A 13,968-nucleotide genomic window follows, 5' to 3' on the forward strand; every position below is an offset into this window, starting at 1 on the left:
TTGGAGAAGCTTCTGTGTGGTCACCAAAGGCATTTGATCCACATTGTAGGGACTCGGCTGTGTCACAGCTGAATATGAAGATTGTTTCACTGCAAATTAAAGCAATGTCAGCTCTTCCATCTTGATTTCTGTTAGGTTATTTATGACAGTCAAGAGCAGCATTAATATACTTCCAGCTTTTCCTAGGACTTTCAGGATTATTCTGAAGGAAAGAATGTGGTCACCAAAGGCATTTGATCCACATTGTAGGGACTCGGCTGTGTCACAGCTGAATATGAAGATTGTTTCACTGCAAATTAAAGCAATGTCAGCTCTTCCATCTTGATTTCTGTTAGGTTATTTATGACAGTCAAGAGCAGCATTAATATACTTCCAGCTTTTCCTAGGACTTTCAGGATTATTCTGAAGGAAAGAATTTTCTAGCTAGCCTCTGTACAACTGCTGACTTGATCCTTTCTTTCCAGACAAATTGCCTTGTTACTGTTTTCACTAAGGAATACCAGGTAGAGAGAGGCCTAAGAATGATATAAGAAAGGATTTGAAAATAGGCCTATTTCAGTTACATTCCTTTAGAGACTTGGGATGAAAGAAACAAAATCTTAAGCTTATTGTCATTGTAGTGAAGTAGCTACAACACTGGATTTTGAAGCATTCTGCATAAAATATGGAATACATTGCAGAGGGCTTCTGGCTCCACTGAGAATGTGATGTGGTTCCTCCTTTGTTTAAAAATTGTTCATATTAACATGATGTAAGAAAACACTTTCTCTGTTAGTAATACACTGCAGACTGGCTGACTAGTCTTCCACAGAAACTTTCTGTCCTAGTTCTAAAAACTCAGTTGCTTAATCTATCTAGGGAAAAGGGCTGGGGGGCAGTGGATGTGTCTTACCCAGGGGTATAGTCTGTCTCATTTTTTTCCTCCTAAATATACTACCTTCCCTGCTTATTGCAGGAAATATATTAGTTCAGGGAAGGAATTATTAGAGGGTTGATTTCTGTCCTGGTCCACTCTGTCCCTGTGGGACTCATGAAATAACCAGGTCACAGATTTTTCAGTTCAATCGTTCTTTGTTCTTACCCTGCTTTAATCTGCAGTGAAGATCTCGTAGCAATGCAGCACTCTGCTACCCTTAGAAGTTGTAAGTATTCCAAATAAAGAAGCTGAAAATATCTTACTGAAAATTCAGAATGGCTTTTTAACTTTTCTGGGAAATTGAAGTAATTTCCTTTAAAAAAAAAACAAAACCAAACAAAACTGGATTGGATTTATAGTAAACTAATTTTTTGTGACCACAGTTTCTCCTGAAATGAGGAAAAAAAAGTGCTAAAATGTTAAGAGAAGTAAGAAAAAATTAGTGCTTACAAAAATTTATTTTTCTAGGAGTAATTTTTGCAATGTTATTATAAAAGTATATATGGTCTAATTAGAAATTATTGTAATAATCTTTCATTCATTAGCTGTAAGCTGCTTATGTGCTACTTACAGATGTCTGTGTACTCTATTTATAGCATTCCTCATAAAGAATAAGCATCTAGCTAAACATGAATAGATTCAATATAATCTCTTTTGTATTTATAATTAACAGGGGCCAGAGTATAATGTGAGGTGAAATATTAGTGGCTGATATGGTCTCTTGTTGTGCTGCAGCATTAGCTACTGCACACATAGCTGCTGAGTGTCATATGCTAGAGAGATCTAATACTCTGGATTTTTTCTATAAATGAAATGTTAAATAATTAGATCCAGTCTGTAAACTTGTGTTTGAAAGGGGAGGTAGGGGAAGCTAAAGCTCTAGAAACTAACAAAAAAAAAATCCACAAACATACAGTGTTGGCTGCATTTATTTCTGTATACTAGAAAATCCAGAGTACTGACATTAATTTAATGCTGCTGGTTTTCTTGCTTTGTTGGTAGGCATCATAGGCTTTTTTCCTCTTGATACTTGATACTGTTGATGTGTTTTTTTACAAACACTTCCTGAATTGTTAGAAACTTAAGCTGTTAGGAACTTAAACACAATAATGCAATCCAACATGAAACCTTAAGCCTTAGATAGAGGAGTTATTTCAAAAGATTGTTTTACTATAAACAGTATGAAATTTTTACAGGGATTTACATATGAAGATTTCTTCTTAAAATATTCTGCGTAGTATTTTCTTGCTTATCTGCTAGAACTTAGTATGTTGAAAAATGTGTAAATTGTGCTCATTGAGAAAGCAAATTTTATTACAAGCCCAGTGAGCAAAAATGCATTGATACCATCAGTCTAGGGGTCAGAATTGGAGAAAGCAGCCATGGACTTGAGACCTGCAGGTAGTTTTCTGGGACTTGCAAGGCAAATCTTAATAGCAGAAAGTAACATCTTGCTACAAGTGGATTTAGATATGGCAAATTTGTGTGCAGAAGTTTAAAGGAAGGTTCTGATCACAGATACTTTGTTCCAGGGGCGAGAACTATGCAGAAGTGGATGTTGCCCATTGGACAAGCAGTAACCCAGGAATGGTGGTGTTGGCATCGTAATGGTGCACTCAGGAAATTTTAACATTGTATTTGTAAATAAAGAATAATTTTTGGTACTGTAGCAACTGACAACCTTTTTATTTTTCTTACTGGTTTTAGGATTATCTCCTTGGTATAATAACATATTAATTACTTTCTTATATTTAAAAAGTATAACTTATTCAAGTTGTAGGAATTCATTTCAGCTGTCATTTTTTCCAAGGATTTCAAATGGTGTGCTTTTGTTTTGTATCTAACATCTTGGGGTGTGACCTTATTAACAGTTTTTGTTTGGAAATTTTTTTTAACACATACAGTGTTGCAGACACAACATCTTATTCAAGCTGACCTGCTGGTAGGATGTTTTAGGACACTGATTTGATCACAGGCACTGGCAGAACCTGTTTGCTTTACTAACAGCAGTATCTTCCAGATGCAGGGTGATGTGGGACAGGGCCCTTAAGCTTGAGTTGGTTTTTTTTTTTCCCAAACCAAAATCCATACAAAAATTACCATTGACTAAAATGGCATCATAACTTTGCGTTCAAAAACATATTTATTTCCAGTTTTCCAGAAGTACTACACCATTTAGCCACAAGTGGCTAGTGGCCCCACTTTTATATTTACATAAGCATCAGAAACTGCAAACATGGTTATGAGGGCTAAATGTGAGTCTGATGAATGCAGACATGATTTATATGCAGTAAGACAGGTGACTCATGCTTCAGAAAAGTAAGTTGGTAAAGTTACGTGACGTAAAGCAGAGGAACAGAATTGAATGTATTGAAATTTAAATGCTAGTGGTTTGTATATTAGAAGTGTATGTTGGCCAGCAAACCTATCTTGTGTTGCAGCAGCTCTGCAAGTGGCTCAGTGCTGAACTCCTTGGGCAGCATGTGGGGCTTTCACTGTGGTGTAAACACGTTCCACAAATGCCACATGTTCTGCTTTAGGTGGTTCCACAAAACCAGCCACCCATTCTGCTTCCACTGACACAGCCAAGATACTCATCTAAAGTATTTCTGCAGTTTCAGGTCATTTATTCTGTTATTATGAAATTTATCATGTAGCAAAAAATACTATTACTTACAGCAATAAATATATTGTGTGTTTTAAATCAAGCTTTTTGTTTCTATACATAATAGTAAAGAAAAAACATTAGAATTAGGTTGACTGGTGTAAATTAAAGTAATTTTTTCCCTCTCTTTAGGCACATCAATTTACTTTCAGGCAAGAAATCTATGCATCAAATTTCAGACAGGATTTTCAAAGTAAGGGAACATGTAAGCCCTTCAAACCAGGATTTCAAGTGGAAAATATAACCAATCTGTAATTACAGCTGCATCACAACACTAGTGGAATTCCACTAACGAGCATTGCATAAAGCTGTGCTTGCTCCTCCTACATGCACTAAATATAAATGTGCATGTGCAGCAAAAGCAATTTGCCTAATCTCTGAATCAGCTAAATAGCATTTGCACTAAAATTTTGTCTGTATATAAACTTCTCTAGTAGAACTGTGGGTCAAACCTGATAAATAGAATAATTACTTTTTTTTCTTTACCTTTAGATGTTATCTTGCTATTTTGTTGCTTGCCTGAGAAGTTAATTATTGTATGTATACTGTTCTAATCAATTTATTTATTTTGAAAAGGATGGGCATGTTTTTTTCTAACAATTTCAGTTGGATGTTTCTGTAGAGTCCTACTTTTCTTGAGTTATTAACCAATTTACATCTATGCAAATCCTGGAACACTAACTTCATTTTTCTGAAGTTCATTGCATTAACATGGGGTTGTTTAGTCTTGGAAAACATTTTGCTGTGTCTAATGGCATTGCAATTAGCTGAATGGTGTTCATAAGGCTAATTGCTTATTAAGGTGTTTCTTTTTTCTGTCACTCAGGACAGAAACAAAAGACTGATTTCTGTCTGAATGAAGTGTGCCTATAGTTATTGTATGTTAAATACTGATTGCACCAAAGGGCCAGTCCAAATGCTCCTCTGTTTAATCCACAGTTTGTATGTGAAACTGGCAGAATATTTTCTCCAAAACTAGACTAGTCCAAAACTCAGACATCATGCTAGTTCTGATTTTTTTTTTAAAATTTCCATCTTGTCACTTGCAGAATAGGAAGTGTTTAAAGAGATTTCAGTGTTAGCAAGGATGCAGTGAAGCTGGTCTGTTCAACATCTGTCAGTTCTCTGCTGCTGGCACACTGGCTAACCTTCTCTGTTCTTGGGTGGGAACACTGCCAAAAAGAAATGTGAGGAATTTTTCCAACAACTTGTCTCTTTCCAAATCCACATCCCATTTTTCAATGTATTATTTTCTGTAATGCCTACTAGGACTCTTGTAATAGTAAGGCATCAGGGAAGAAATCCATTCCTCATTCTGTGGCAAAAGAACAAGGAGGTGCTGTAGGTGTAGGAAGTCTGAACACCTTCAGCAGAGGATCCCACTCTGGGTGCAGTTTGCTTTCCACAGATGTGAGGGGAGGACTTCACACTAGAGACTGATTGTAACTGTGGCAAGGCTTCTCTTGCCAGTAGTGTGCAAGCTAGTCCTTCTATTAAAAAACCCCATCCATGTAGTTTAGAAATGTCTCATTTTAAATATTTATCAAATTTTGTATTAAATATAATCCATGTTGATAATGCAGATTATAAACACATGCAGGAGCATCTGCTGCTGTTTTTGTCTAGCTGGAGATTATCTCTTAATCACTTATGTATTCCTTAACACATGCAAGGTCCAGGTGTGCATTTTCAGATCTGTTGACTCAGGGAAGCTGGAGATAGCATTAAAGGCAGTCATGTTACACTGTAGTTACACTAAGGTGGTTGCTCTTCTGAAGAAGAACTCTTGCTTGAACCACTCAGTGAAAAGAATGGCAAGAAGAAATGTCCTCATTACAGGCTGCTCCTCAGGAATTGGACTGGCATTAGCTGTAAAAATGGCAAAAGATGAACAGGAAAGATTTAAAGGTAACTATATCTCTTCTTTATCTTTATAAAAATACATTCTTAAGACACTGCTGCGTTTTTTTCTGTGTGATTTAACAGATTCAGTTTGGTGACATATTTCTTCTAAGTCTTCCTCTTCTACTGTCAAGAAAATACAATACAGTGAAAATATACTGTTTTCTGTAAGCAGTTGATATTTCTGTACCTTTATTGAAACTGCACAATGACTTGAACCAAATACTTTACACACACACACAACAGAAATAGACAGTTGTATAAAACCAAATAGCTGAAAATGTCTGTAGTATGCTTGGATATGCCTCACAGTTGTTGTTAGCTTTGCTTCTGGCCACTAAAATCTGTTGAATGAAATGTACGTGCTCATTTGAGCACCAAAGAAATAAATTTAGGTAAACAGTTCCTAAATTTGTGTTTTTTTTCCTTAAGGCATGTTTCATTATTCCAACCCTGTATAGGCATAAGAGGGTGAACAAAGGGTCTGGGATGTCTTACTGGTGCAAAACAGGATGTTTGCTGTGATTGAAAATCGATGGCAAAGTGAACACAGCAATCTGTGGTAATTGATTGTCATACTCTCTAAGTATTTTGCTGCTAACTGACTGGATGCAGATTCAGTGCTTCCTGAGTAATTAGGCCACAATAACGATACAAGTAATTTCTATTTTGAGAAGTAGCTTGCAAAAATTGACATTTTTTTTCAACCTAAGGAAGCATTTGTCTTCCACTTTTTAATGAAAATATGGTTCTTCTGATAAACATGTTGATAGAGATTTTAAAAAAATAGAGGGGGAGGAGATAACTGGAATCCAAAATTAGGGTTTGGGCACAATTCAGTGGTATAATGTGATACTTATTTTTTAGCGTTTTGGTGATAATATTACCTTCATACACTGCATGTTCTTTGTTGTGCATAGAGGTTTAATTCTTCCTTTGAATTTCCTGAAGACTTCAGGACCAGACTCAGGGAAGCCAGTGACAGTATTTGTTGAAAATAAGAGTCTTTTTACATTCAGTTTTGATCTAGGTTCTGTGACTGATATTTAAGATCTGGATGTAAAAATGATATTTTTAATACTCCTCAGTGCAGCTGCCACACTAAAGGTTTTCTTTCTGGTGACCGTTGCCTCTGGTGTGTTGCAGTGTATGCCACAATGCGGAATCTGGCCAAGAAAGAGCCCCTGGAGGAAGCTGCAGGTCACAGGCTGGGCAAAACCCTCGAAATTAAACAACTGGATGTCTGTGATGAACAGTCTATTAAAACTTGTGTGAATAGCATCCCTGACAGGAGGATTGATGTCCTAGGCAAGTACAGGATGTGTGTGCTACAAGCAAATAACAGATTTCTATATAACATCATCTCAAATACCCTGGAGAAGTTTCGTTAGTGTATTTTTTAAATTATCAAAGTAATAATAATAGCAAATTCAAGATTCTTAAGACTTCATGCCACGGGGGGATTAAATCTCACCCTGCTTCTGTAAAGTAGGAAAGCTTGTTTTCCCTCTTTACAAAACAGAAACTTGATCACAGGGAAGTGTCTTGGATAAGATGATACAGTTTTTAGTGAATGTGAGAACTTTTGTCTAAACTGGCACGTTCATGGGCAAGACTTTGTGTTGAGGAAGCATAACCCTATTTACAATGCAGCCAACAGCTCTCTGTACTAAGAAAGCAACAGCATTTGGGAATTAGCAAGTGAAAGAATAAATGCAAAGAAAGTAAGGATACTTTGTATTGAGAATTGAAATTGTACTTTATAAATCCTTCAAGAAGTGTTTTTATACTGTTTTGCTAGAAATAAATATTAATACCTTAGTCAGACGGAAATGGCTTATGCCATTAGCTACTAAATCTTCTCTGATAGAAAATAATGGACCTGTCTTTATTTTTATTAATTATTTAAGCAGTGGTTAACAAGCTGTTTCTGCAAAATGTATTATACTCTAGTTTGACATACTAGTTGTAGTGCAGAATGCCAGTCCTGTCATCATTCCCCACTTAAAAAAATCCAGGAGGCAAATAAAAATCAATGCAAGTGTGTGTTTTGGTTTGCTTGTGTGTTTTGTTGGTTTAGTTTTGGTCTTTTTCTCTCTTGAAGATATGAATGTTAACAAAACAAAAAGCAGACCAAAATATGGCCTGGTCAATCACGTTTTGAAGACTTCTGTTCATTCCTCTGGGTATTGACTGCAGCTTCTAGTTCTTAACACTGAATTATAAACAAAGACAGATAATTCTTGGCTCATTTCCCTGTAATCCTTTTATAATTTAAAGAAAAGAGCCAATCAGAAATAAATTAGTTACAATGTAAAAAATATCGGATAATTTAAATTGTATTAAAAATGTAATTAAAAATAAAAAAATCTGGAAATGTGAAGTGTATTTGCAAAGCTTTAGTGGCAGAATAACATCTTTTAATCCTTTCTTTAAGGATTATTTAAGGATCATTTAATCCTTAATCCTCATTTTACTTTCAAATGCTTTCCAGTAAAGATTACAAATTTGTTTATGGAGATTGTTGCTCACTGTTGTCTCCCATTTTGCGCAGTTAGCAACGCTGGAATGGGGCTCATTGGGCCTATTGAATGTCAGACCATAGATGAAATGAAAACTGTGATGGATACCAACTTCTTCGGGCTGGTTCGACTCCTGAAGGAGATTCTACCTGACATGAAGAGGAGAAGGAGTGGCCATATAGTCATAATAAGCAGTGTTATGGGAATACAAGGCAAAGCTGTTTTGGCTTTTTTTATTTGTTTGAACTAAGGGTTCAGTATTCGGAATGTACAGCTTTCCTCTTCTTATCTAAAAAAAATTAAAAAAGTAGGTGCTGGTATATCTATCTAACTTGGGCTTTGTAATGCTGAAGTTCCAACTATGAAAAGCACAGCACTAAGACTTGATTGGGTTTATGCATCTAGGTAGTATGGGTTTTTAGGGGTCTTTCTTAGAGTTTCAACTCTAATTTTTTTAAATTTTATTCTTTTATTTTTATTATGTGGTAAACAAGGCTTAGCATTGCTTTTTCCTGTTGGAAATAGGGACAAACTCTGCACAATAATAATAGAATAAAATCCAATCCTGGACAACAGTACCACCTTTTTGTAAAGTTTCTCATCTTATAAAACTCAAGAGTAATTTTAGTGACAGATAATGATGCTCCTACTCTTGTATCCCATCCTTCCTAGCTGTATTAGACAATACTAACCTTCCACCTAAATGGATTAATGTAGTGCCAGATGCAAGCAGGATCTCTTGCATTACTGTATCTCCTGCATTACACTCAGCTTCCATGTCCATCTATAGCATATTAAAGTCTTGCTCATTAATAATGCAGATGGTATTGTATGTACAGACACTTTCATATCTTAGACTACAAAATACTTAACATCATCCAAAGAGGTCACAGCATTGGGTAAGAGGAGGAGGAAGAGCATTAGTTGAGTGTCCCTTCCTAGACTTAGCAATTTTGAGAACACAGGCAAAAATCAGCATTTAGATTCAGTATAAGCAAGAATTTTTCTCATGTTTTCCCAGCAAGACTGTAAAATTTTGGGAAAAAAACATCAGTTTTTGAAATTAAACTATTAGTATGTTGAATACAATCACATTCTCAGGATGTTTTGTTTGTACCATCAGGTATCTTATTTAATGATGTTTATGCAGCCTCTAAGTTTGCTGTGGAAGGATTCTGTGAAAGCTTGGCTATACAAGCACTCAAGTTCAAACTGCAGTAAGTATTGATCCACTGGTGTAAATTGTATTTTAGAGAATTTTAAATGTATTCAACAGCTAGTAAACAAATCTATAAAGCTTGCTGCTAAACAGATTGAGAAGCTCTTGAAAATCATATATCACAAAAGGCACTACATGAGCAAATAAGAAGTTCTAGATGTTAAAATAAACATGTTCTCTTGAATAGTTAAAGGCTGTTTAGCTTTGGATAAAATACAGTCTACGTAATTCTTCTGAAACCAGATTCTTGCATACAATATCAGGAATAAAATTCCAATGACAACTTGTAATCCTTTCCTTTAGAAAGGATAACAGCCTTCTTAGGCAAGTCACAGATAAAAAAAAGTTCAAGGGCTCATCATACAGTGCAAATCCATCAGAATGGAACACAGGGTGAGATGCCTGTAATGACAGGAGGTGGGAGGAAGGTGAGAAGAATGTGGTGTACTATTTCTAATGTTTTAGACTGTATTTAAGAGACTGCTCTTGTTCTTTGGGGTTTGATTTCTCACATGTATATTCACACTTGTGTAATTCTGCTAGTATTGGTGCAAAGTCCAACAGCTGTTAAATATCCATTGCATCTCTGTGCCTGAGCCTTTAGCCTTCATGCTGTGGATGAAGAGACAGTTGGCGTTGTGGGATGTCAGACAAAACTGTGATTCTGCATACTGGTCTTGCAAAGTTTGGAGGGACTTAAAATAAATGTAATGATACACAGGCTTTACCAAAATTCATAATTAGATTTAAAGAGTGTAAGACACAGCAAAAAGGAGGTTAAAAAAGGGAAGTATAATGGGAAAAGTTCAAGGTCCGATGTGAAGAGTGACACAAGGGAAAAGGCTTTAATTCCAGCAGTAGCTGGAATTCTGCTGTGAAGGTCAATAGCTTGATTCAGCTCTAAAGAAGAGCTTCTAGAACATCCCCTTAAGAACTCAAGTCTACAAAGAAGTCTTGTCCCAAAGTGCATTTTGATAAACACAGTAGCTGGGAGTAATTACTGCCTGAGAAAAAACAGGAAAAAGCTGACCCCTAACTGTATTCCAGTGACTTGCTATAATATGCTACTGAGCAAAATAAGATTTTCCAGATTTGGTGGCAGCTAAAATCTGTCCACCCACAGCAGAAGTCTTTTATTGTATTTTATTATAATATTGTGTTATTAGGAAGCACTGATAGCTTGACAAAGAAAACCTGTGTTTGGTGAATTCCCCCATCTCTTTCAGCTATTTCTAGTGTTATCATGAGAAAAAAATCTATGCAGGATTTTGTCCAGAAAGTAATGAATTTTGTTATCCGTTAAATATTTTCCTTAATATCTGGTAAGTTCTGATGGATAAAACATCCTTCATTCCATAGCTGTGAGACAGCAGGTAACAACTGCACTCACTTATGCCATGAATTCAGTTACAGCACATTGAAATTTAAACTATGCAGATTTCTACCACTACATGTGGATGGGTAGGAGGAGCATGAGAGCAATAATGCAGTGTGGGTTGCCTTTACAGAATGTACTATTGAACATTGTTTGTTAACTGTGCAACTCTTCAATAGTCTTTTTTTTTGAGAAAGAGGGATATATTTTCCATGGGGAATAGTCAATAACCAGTATGTCTTTGCTTTTTGAACAGGTTGAGTTTGATTGAACCAGGCCCTGTGGTTACAGAGTTTGAAAGAAAAGTGTTTGAAGATGGAATGAAAATGGATCTTTCAGCTGCAGATGAAGAAACAGCTGAGATGTTTACTAATATTTATCTGAAAAATTACAAACAGATTTTCCAGAGCCTGGGACAAAGTGCTGAAGATGTTGCAGAGGTAACTAACTCATCAACAATTCTCCATCTTCCTGTTTATCTTTTTGTTTGGTTTTGTTTTCTTTGTAATTTATGAATGCAGTGCTTGGTTGGTGAGTTCTTCTGGTAGAAACATTAGATTTAATTAAATGTAATTTACACAGCTTAAAATTTTTATTAAAACAATGTCCATTTTGAAGTATTAAAGACAACTATAACTTGTAGTTTAAATACCACTGAGATACTTGATGCCTTGAACATTCTGCAGTGTTACCATACATCTACACAGGGTTCCCACCATTGGTAATGCCAATGTCTTCTCCATCTCACTACTAATCCCTCCACTAATGGGAAGTGCAGTCAGCCACCCCAGATCACCAAGGCACAATAGAGGAAACATGGATACATGGGTATAGTTTCTGGTGCTTGGGGCTTCCTGCAGGAAGACAAGTTTAGGCAAGCTGTGGAAGGGGACGGTGATTTCAGGTGTTTGTTGGTAAGGAATAGCTTCAGTATCAACTGAAGGTTCCTAGATCTGGCTGCAAAATGCAGCAAACTGTCCTGATCCTTTCCCAGTGAACTGGAAAAGAAAGGATCTACCTATTGCAGGCATATAGGCCCACACTCATTTTGGAGGACTGTTCAGGATACTTTAGTGTAAGGTGCTATCTCCATGGTATAGAGAAACAGAAATAAGACTAAGAAAAAATAAGAAGTACTTCTTATGGCCTTAAAATATTTTAAGAAAAATTTCTAATGAAATTCTAATTCTAGCACTTTATTCTTCCACTTTTCCATTGTTTAACTGAAAACTGGGAGTTTTTCATTTTGGTAGAAGTTCTTTCAAAATTCTATTTCTCATTCTTGCCAGCATACAGTAAAGGTAATTCTTGCAGAAAATCCACCTTTTCGCCACCAGACCAACACCTTGTACACTCCAATGACAACTCTGAAGTATGCAGATCCCAATGGAGATCTACCCATTGATATATTCTACAAAATGGTTTTTCAGCATGACAAAATCTTCAGTGCAAGTCTTAACTTCATTAAACTGCTACGGTGGAGAAGTAGGAAGAGCTTTGACCTGGGAAAACCCTCACAATAAGTATGAGATTATATAGAGCGAGTTGGAATTACTTGTTGTAGCTACTGATGACACAGTATGTTGTTACTGCAATGCTTCTGCTCTGTAATTGTGAAAAGGCATTCAAGATGTTTATTTGAGCTTAGCTAAGATATTCAGCTCCATGTTTATCCCTTGACCATTACAGTTTGCAGAACCTTGCAATTAGAATCCTCTAACTATAGTTTTATTCTGTTACATGTTTGCTTTTTATGGAGATCTGTTTTCTTGGGAACATGAACGTAGGCTGCTATTTGCATATTTTATATTAACCTGATACCCTTCATGTATTAGAATATAATACATACTGAGATGTGTATAGTGTGTAAACTATTTAGATTCTGAATATCATAAAAATATTGTATCTTTTTACTTATTAAGATAGAATTAGTATAGTAATCCCTCAATCACAGTTGCATCCTCATTTTCAGAAATCAGATCTATTTACCAGTAACGTAAGAGAAAGTCTCTTCAGTCTTAAAATGTCACAACTAGAATATTTATTATCAATATACATTATTTATAATATTCTGAATGCTTCTTTTATGTGCAATGGTTATTAGCATATTATACTTAGTGAACAATAAAATGTTTTTTAAAAGGATCTTAAAATATCTTCTTACTGTCTGGGTACTATTTCTTGAAAAAAAAATATTGTCTGTAATAAGTAATTTCACCATTAAATGCCTTCAGTGCATTGAGTGGTCACAGCAGAGCCACAGGCTCTCCCGTCCCAAGCTATTCTAATAAGCACGCGTTAAAACAAAATTCCAGCATGAAGAGGTCTTTTTCCTCTTTCTTTCACCCTAGTGCTACAAGTCAGCTGAGGCCAAGCTGGGGGCATGGGTTTAAGTGCTGTTCTTGCAGGGCATTCCCTCCAGCCTTGCTTCGGTGCTGGCCAAGTGCCCCTGAGGCCTCCAAGCTGCAGCTTCTCAGCACATTCCAGCAGCTGTCCTTGTTTCACCCACGGAGCCCAGCTGCAGCTCACTGGAGATGGAGATACAGGAAGAGTCTTTCTCTTTCCTTCTGTACTTTCTCACTAAGCCAAAACCTAACCACGTGCTGGGACTTGTAGCAGCCCATCCCTGCCCTGCCCTGCCCAAAGGGAAGCTCTCCCAGCAGCCAAGCAGCAGCCCCCACGTGGGCAGATCCTGTGGGTACCAGGTAACACCGCAGGTAACTGTGGTTTCCTCTGCAGTCATGACCCTTCTGGTGAGGCCCAAGGGGTGGGGGTGTTGGGACCTCCCTCAGACAGCTGGCAGGCAGTGCTAGGAGGACAGGGTCTGCAGCAGCCTTTGTGCACAGCTGGAGGCCTCAACTGTGTTCCACTTGTAACTTACACTTCCAGCAAAGCACCTGGCTGGTGCCTGCACCCCAGCATCAGTGTGTGGATGGGGCAGACAATAGCAGCCAGGCTGAAGAGAAGGTAGGAATTCAATGAGAGCAGAGTGGTGCAGGGGCTGAAGGGAGCATGGCCCCTCTGCACTCCCAGGTGCAGCCTGAGACCCCACTGCCACCCACTGAGGGCTCAGCCCAGGCTTGGGCACAGCCATCCACAGAGAAGCAGTGTCTGTGTCTGTCAGGAGCACCTCAGGTTTGTACAGCTGTGCTCGTCTCTGGCCTGCAGCTTGGGCTAGGCAGCATTCACAGGCAATTTGCCTTTGCAGCACAAAGCGTCAAGGCATGATGAGGACCGTGGGCTTTAATGGGCCTTCCACAACCACCAGCGTGGTCTGGTGAACTCTGTCTCGTATCGCCATTACGCTACTGCTTGTGGGGTGGATGAAAGCAGAAAACGCAGCTTCACAGAGCGGCACCGAGTCCACGC

General features: G+C 37.4%; 1 protein-coding gene across 1 annotated transcript; it reads left to right on the top strand.

The window, feature by feature from the left end:
- Window positions 1–5,392: 5,392 nt before the first annotated feature.
- LOC103798340 (retinol dehydrogenase 8-like) lies at window positions 5,393–12,122 on the top strand. Its single transcript, XM_009070595.1, has 6 exons — window positions 5,393–5,489; window positions 6,630–6,791; window positions 8,038–8,217; window positions 9,129–9,222; window positions 10,856–11,039; window positions 11,889–12,122. Exons 1-6 carry the CDS (start codon window positions 5,393–5,395, stop codon window positions 12,120–12,122), a joined length of 951 nt encoding a protein of 316 aa, XP_009068843.1.
- Window positions 12,123–13,968: the final 1,846 nt, after the last annotated feature.

The sequence above is a fragment of the Acanthisitta chloris genome, unplaced genomic scaffold, assembly GCF_000695815.1.
Source record: "Acanthisitta chloris isolate BGI_N310 unplaced genomic scaffold, ASM69581v1 scaffold19942, whole genome shotgun sequence".
Classification (NCBI taxonomy): Eukaryota; Metazoa; Chordata; class Aves; order Passeriformes; family Acanthisittidae; genus Acanthisitta; species Acanthisitta chloris.